Source organism: Manis javanica, chromosome 10 (assembly GCF_040802235.1).
Source record: "Manis javanica isolate MJ-LG chromosome 10, MJ_LKY, whole genome shotgun sequence".
In the NCBI taxonomy this organism is placed as follows: domain Eukaryota; kingdom Metazoa; phylum Chordata; class Mammalia; order Pholidota; family Manidae; genus Manis; species Manis javanica.
This window is the reverse complement of record NC_133165.1, coordinates 99,971,940-99,979,258: the sequence shown is the minus strand read 5'-3', so window position 1 is coordinate 99,979,258 and position 7,319 is coordinate 99,971,940. Positions and strand designations below refer to the sequence as shown.

Sequence of the window (7,319 nt, the reverse complement as noted above, 5' to 3'; positions counted from 1 at the left end):
GGAAGGAGAATTTATGGGCTCATTCATTTATTCAACAAGAAATTAGCACAGCTCCCTATGGGTAACATTTTCAAGCATTTCAAAGCTGGATCTGCCTCCTTAGAAATCTCTCTCTCTTTACCCAAGCTGTTCTTTCCTCTGTGTTGGGTTTCCGCGCATGGGCCAGAGACAGCCACTGGGTTTGTCAGCTAGCTTAGCAACCTCAGCTAAAATAAACAGCCTCTTTCTCAAAGCCTCTAGCAAAAAGCTGAAGCTGATTCTCAGCAGTCTGGGTGAGTCATGTGCACATCCCTGAGCCGCTCACCAGGATGCTGAACCGGGACTCTGTGAAGCTGGAAGTAGGATTAGCCCCATCCAAACCTTATGGGCAGAAAGTGGGAGGAGTGACTTCCTCATTGGAAACTGCGTGCCATGATCAAATGAATGGAGACTGGACACTGGAAGGCAGACGCAAAAGACATCCACAACTACAGATCAGCTCCTTGACCCAAGGGGGTGAAGGAGGAGGACTGGGGTTTCAAAGAAACCCACTCGGTGGACTCCATGTGTGGAATAAGTTCTGAAGGACATTCAGAATTCAGCTGACAGACCAGAGAAGCAAAGGGAAGGACATGTACAAAGACCTAAAGATGTGAGACCATGTGGCTTCCTGAGAGAAATGTGTAGGGTTAGGATATGACTGGGGGGAGAAAACAATAAGGCAGGGAAGATAAGCAGGCATGAAGCCAGCATGAAGGTCTCTGAGTGCCCACCTGAAGGTAATGTGGGCACACGTTTCTTCATACTGATGGAGAATGTTCCGTATTATTTCATTGACATAAAAGAAGTTAATCTAACACAAAAGACAACTGAAGACAGAAATTGTCATTTATCTTTGTACATCTGTTGCCTGATAAAATTTTTATAGATTTGAAATTGAAATGTTGAGCTAAATGAGGTCATTTCTGTCCACCATGAACACACAGCATAGTGTCTAGTACAGTTTAGGAGCTCGATAAATGTCAGCTATTATGTCTTAGTGGTCATTGAATCAATTTTTGATATATACTGAAACTTCATCATTCCTCAGACTTGGGGTAATTTGTTGTTACTTAATTCTCTGAAAACTTGGAGCAAGACTCTGAGATGTATTTAATTCAGAAACATTATTTTGCAGACATGAATACAAATCAGCACCAACGCCACCAAAAAAACTTAGTATTGGGGTCTGATGACTTGCAAAATAAGAAATATAAGTCAACTGCTTATCTTTGGAAATTCTAAGATGAAAGGGACCCACAAAAACGCATAAGAAGTGAGTCTTTAAGATTAGTAAGGAGTATTTTCATTTGAGCAAGAACGAGGTCAGTTCATCCTTAGATGAGTTTTTCAGTTAATTAATTTCATGTCTTTGCAGCCTAGCCTTCCCACTTTCCCGGAGCCCCTGGGAATATGTAAAATAACCAGTAATCATGTCGCCCACTCCTCTTGGGATTGTTGTTATAATTATATATTTTATATGTATCACCATTGTTATTATAACCACACAGTTATAAAACTAAACTATAATGGGAAGCATTTAAAACATTAAGAGAGTAATGGCATGTCAAAACTGGAAATCCAACCCTACCAGAATCCCTGGTGGCCTGTGGCTTCCCAGTCACGTACAGTGGTCGTAGGGCAGAATGTCCTCTGGGGGAATTTCCCGCAGAGGGCTCGGCTGGATATCTCTGTCCCCCCTCTTGCCTGCCCTAGGACTCGGTTTTGAGCTTGTCTCTCTGAGTCATTGTGAAACCTGATGTTCACACTTGATAGCCTCAGTGCAGGGAGAAGGGAGACGTCATTCATTGTCTGTGTTATTAAGCACCTGTAACATGTCAGGAACATTCTAGAAACTGAAAGTACAGGATCTTTGCCTTCATGGCACTTTTATTCTCATGAAAGGAGAAATAGATGAAGCAAATAAAGATATAATGTTAGATGGTGAGAAAATATCAGTATAAATGGAGAAAAATAAGGCACAGAAGGGAGACAGGAAATGGAGGGACTTGGTAATCAGGGAAGGTTATCTCTCTGAAGGTGAAATTCGAACGAAGACTTTAAGGAGATAAGGGAACAGCCATGCTGATAGTTGAGGAAATACTGTTCCAGATATTGGAACAGCGAGTGCAAATGTACTGAGGCAGGAATGTACCTGGTGTGGTAGCGGAGGAAGGGGGATCACATCCGAAGGGGACAGACACACTGCTTGCTCTCTACAGGCAGCGGGGGAGAGCCACAATTGTTTTCTTTATAGAATGCCTTAAGTGTCTTCCTGTGTGCTCTCATTTCCCCCTTTTCTTGCCCTTTCTTTACTTAACAGATGTTTTCCTTTCTCTTTCTCATGAACATTCGACTCAGTGTGCCTGTCCACAGTCCCACTCCTCCATTTCTAAAGCAGCAAAGGGAACAGCATCTCCCCCATTGTTGTGCCAGTCACCGTGCTCCTCCACTCCTGCCTCAGCTCAGCCAAAACTCCCTCTCTACACTGGCTCCAGCATCTCTCCTGCCCCTCCCCCCCAGTACCCCATCTTCTGTTGGCTGCCCCACAGTCAATGCAGCTTTCTTGACAACCGTCTAGTGCTATGGTGTCACTGCTTCCCGAATAAGTTGAAATATTCTTGAATTTTCTCTTTGCCTACCCTGTCCCCCGCCTCCACTCTGTGTAGGTTCTCTGAAGTCCCATTTCAAGTGCCACCCTCTGGAAGCCTTCTTGGCTGATGCAGATGTTGCAGTGCACATTCATGGCTCTCCCTGTATCCTCCCAAGGGCTGAATCCAGGCTTGGCAGGTCCTGAAGCTTATACAATTTGAGGGGCCTTCTTTAAGAAGAACAATACAAAATTACCATTACAGATCCAGGTACAAATGTGGATATTTATTTAGAAGGCGCACACATAAATGGGGAGTTGTGAAGTCCTAAAGCTTAAGATTCATAGTAAATCACCATCTGACCCCCACCTTTTCCACCCTACACGGTAATTGTAGGTTTGTTTGTCTACTGCCCTCCTTCAACTGTGAGTCCCTTGGGGACAGAAAACTTACCTGATGTGTCTTTGTATCCCAGGTGCCCAGTGAATAGAAGCAGCTCAGTGGATGTCTGCGAACTGACCAAATAGTCAGGCTAAGGGTGGGACACTGGTCTTTGGGTCAGATCCTGGTTTTAGTGGCACTTGCCACTGGCCAGTTGTTATTTACCTGAAAACAAAGAACAAGGAAATTAACCTCCCAAAGATGAAAAGACGTTAGGTGAGCTACCTGTGTGAAACGGCCAGATAAGGTGCCTGGCCAGAATACGTACTTGGTACATATTCATTTACCCTCTTTGCCTATCTTTGGGTTCTGTTTGCTTCCACCACATGCCCCCAAGTTTGGGATACAAGCCAGGAAATGATGCTACTCTCAGTGAATACATGAACTTATTTAGCTCAGCTGTCTTACATTTCAGAACCAAGATCAATATTTTAGTTGAAATATTTTCCCTGCCACTCACAAAGTAAGACTACTTAATTGATCTTTTGACCCTCATATTTGTCTGCAGGTCAGAAGGTACATCTATAATGTGCCACTGTGTGCTTGAACTCGGTCCAGGGTCTGTAAATAAAGATGGTAGTGTGCTGTCTCTATTTAAGCCAATCAATGTTATTGTTCTAAAGGAACTAATTTCCTTCCGTGTAAACCCAAGTATATAATACATAAATAATTTAACTTCTGTGAAATATTTATTATAGGCAGGTGGCATTCTTCTCTCTGAGAAAAACAAGTTGTCTAAGAATTGCATGGCTTTGGGTAACACCACAACTACGAATAACCACTGTGTCGGTTTCTTTCGGTCATTTGTCTAATGCCCACAACAACCTTGGGAGTTAATTAGAGTGTCTCTGTTTTAAAAATGAAGAAACAGAAGAGATAGGAAATAAGGTTAGGGAGGAATTAAGTTCAGGAGATAGTATTCTAACTGGTCTCTTTCAGGCATGCTGCTACTCTGTGCAGGGCAAAGATGACAGTCCACGGTGTCAGTTCTTACAAAGGACAAACAAACCTAGACCTCCTTTCCAGATGAGCCATTCTGCTTCTCAGTACTGCCTGGATAAAACCCAGTGTTTATTGTACTGTGCGTGGTGCCCGATTCCCCATGCCCAGGTCAGTAGCCAGCATCCGAAACTGTCTCTGGTTTCTCAGGGTGAGTTGAGTGTTTGGACCAATGAAGATCTCCAGGTGACATCTCTGTGTGTTTCCTTTGGAGATCACTACTTTTGAGATGACTTAGCTCACCTTGGTGTTTGCTAAATGTTCAAGTGGCTGTCAGAGTGAGTCACTGATTTTCTTGGATGGAAATCACTGTTGATGATGATGACAGTGATGGTGATGGCCAACCTGTCATTTATCCGGGACTTACTATGTGCCACGGACTGTGCTAAAAGCTTTACAAAATTTCACTTAATTCTTAGAACAGCACTGAGAGGGGGATATTAATGTCCTCATTTTTTCCCTGGGGCACTTGAGGCCTAGGAAGTTGAGGGAAATAACTAGTTCTAGACCACACAGGTAATAAGTAATCAGCATAGCCAGGATTCAAATCAGGGTCTTGCCCATCATACAGTGCATGTCCTTAGCCACTATGCTACTTCCAGTGGAAGAAGAGCCAGTATTAGCTCTGACCATAGTTAGGAGAGATCTTTATTTCTCCTCCACTCATCCACCTACCCACCACTCACACAGATGACTCCCTCTGCCTGGAATGTTGCTGTTCTCCCTGAATTTGTGGAGCTAATCCCCTTCTCATCCTATAAGATGAGACTCATTTTTAAGTTTCACCTTCTCTGAGAAGCCTTCCTAGCCCGACACAGTGTCCTATCTCTGTGCCTTCATGGTGCTCCACATATCCTGTTCAAGGGTCGATCTAGATTTTGTATGGCCTGAGCCACAAGGTGCAGCCATGGAGAGTGACTTACAGGGCAATCAGGGGTAGAAAGTTAGATTAAATAAGGCAACTAGAGCTTAACTTTATTTCCTCTCTGGTTTTGGTTTTTCTGGATGCTTGATGTGGCATAAATAATCACAGCCCTTTATAGTTTAAAGTTTAATCCAAGTGTTCAAGTCCTATTTATTTAAGGTATTAGACCATCCCCCCGTGGTAGGTAGATCAAAGTTCAAATGATTTAAAACTGTATTTGCTGTGATTCAGATTTGAGTTACTGAGCTTTATATTCGGTATCTCCAAAAAAGTTGTGGCCAATAGAAATGGAAGCACAGAAATGCTGACCTACCTTGAGGCTCTGCCTGCCAGCACATGTCCTCTTCACTTCCATGGTCAGCTGTGGCTGAACATCCTTTGTGTTCCCTTAATGGACCCCTCAAGTCTCATCGCGATGCCCGCAGCAGTTCTTCTAGAAGGAAGAAATACTCTGGATGCCGTGTGCTCATTTGAGTTACGTTGGCTCAGAAAAACTTTGTTAAAATAAGATCACAATAAATACTATACTGTATTAATAACTATGCTGAAACTTCAATATATATTTCCTTCACACAATAACAGGAACTCAGCAAATGTTATTATCCACATTTTCCCAATACAGGAACTGAATGTGAGAAGTTTGTGATCTAATTAAGAGCATGCAAGCTGCTAAAAAGTAGAGAAAACCAGGTTGTGATCACAATGTAAAATGTCCTTTGTACTGTGCACACTGAATCTCCCAGAACCAAATCAGAAAACTAGACTTTATGGCTTCAGCAATCCTATTGTAGATTTATGCTTTTGTGTACAAATTAGTCTCAGTAGAAAATAAGAGATTTTACATGGTTAATCCCAGAGAGTCACTATTTCTGGAAGCAGTATTCCCAAAGAGCCTCTTTTAGTGATCTAAGTATTATTTCCTTCACTTTATTGTTAGTGATGTCCTAAAATCTCACGTTGATTTAGATGCAATCGTCTTCAATGATGGGCTACTTTAGCTCAAACCTTCTCCCCAGAGTCTTTGCTTACAAACCCCTAAACATTTCTACATCTACCTCTAGACACCTTGTCCTCAGGGGGAATTGAAGGAAAGCTAAGAGGTCCCTTCGGGATTCCTCGGTGCTGTCCAGAGCACCAGGGCACTGAATCAGCCTTCCTCCAAATAAATCCTGCTTCTCAGTCAGTTAGGTGAAACAACCCAGCATTATTTCTCATTTCTCCTCTTCTGCAACACAAGCAGTTTATCAACTGAATAAGTGGACTTGAAATTAGAGGTGGAACCCACATCCCCTCTCTCCACTCCATTCCCAAGCCACACTTCTTGGGAGTAAAAGGGTAACATTGGGGTTACATTTACAGCAACAAATCATAGCTCCCTGCATCTGTCCTCTCTCTGTCCCATCCTGTATCCCCCACCTATTTCTGGGAAGCCTGGGGCAGAGGCGCTCATGAGCTCACCGATAAAGGATCCTGTCCTTCTCTCTGCCAGGCACCGCTTCAACCCCAATCACTGAGGCTGATCCACCACACGGAGCCGAGCCAGCGTGGCATCTCTCCGGAGCCCACCAGGGGGCACTATCTCCTATCACACCGCGGCCTGCCTTGGTCCTTGGAGGCGGGGAGGCCCACAAAAGCTGCACCTAGGCCCCTCCCTGTGGCCACCACGGCTGCCACCATCCTTCATGTTCCCTTAATGGACCCCTCAAGTCTCATCGCGACCCGCAGCAGCTCTTCTAGAAGGAAGAAACGCTCTGGATGCCGTTGGGGCCTCCCACACGGAGGACCCAGTGCGGTGCTGAGCGGTGTTCCGGCCACTCACAGATGTGAGAGCGGCGGTGAGGCCTTTCTTGCAGCATCTCCTCTAGGAGTTGGATGGGAGCACCCAGTAGACTATGCTGTACTCAGACCGTTCCTGGGCTCCTGCGAGGCCCAACCTGCCAGCCCCTTCCCTGTGCAAGTGAACCTAAGCAATGAAAAGAGGTTACTCTTCAAACAGGACCCTTGGAACCAAGGTCTGGTCAAATCATCCCTTTCCAGCCCTGGGCTTAGCATCGCTCAGCCCCAAAATGTGCATGAGATTGTTGGGAAATTGGGTTGGCAGACTTCCACAAAGTGAGCCCCACAGATTCTCCCCACTGGAGGTAGACCTCTCAAACATGAGAGGTCACTGCCACACCTTCGTTACCTCTCCAAACAGAGCACAGAAGGCAGAAAGTCCGGGCCAGCCACCACTCATGCCACGGAACAGCCTGCCCCAGACAGCAATTCTGTGTCATCTTCACTGATCTCCCAGGCCTGGAGTAAGCCAGGACTTCTGTTTGCTCCCACCTGGGATGGCCCCTTCT

The 7,319-nt window shown here is 44.8% G+C and overlaps 1 protein-coding gene across 1 annotated transcript in view; it reads left to right on the top strand.

Annotated features, from left to right (window-relative positions):
• The first annotated feature begins 6,667 nt into the window (after window positions 1-6,667).
• The window catches only part of LOC140843905 (nuclear envelope pore membrane protein POM 121-like), a 47,066-nt gene continuing 46,414 nt past the window's right edge, over window positions 6,668-7,319 (top strand). Inside the window, exon 1 of the mRNA XM_073214321.1 lies at window positions 6,668-7,086. Within this exon, the coding sequence (XP_073070422.1) occupies window positions 6,668-7,086 (419 nt within the window). The remainder of the gene's footprint in view (window positions 7,087-7,319) is intronic.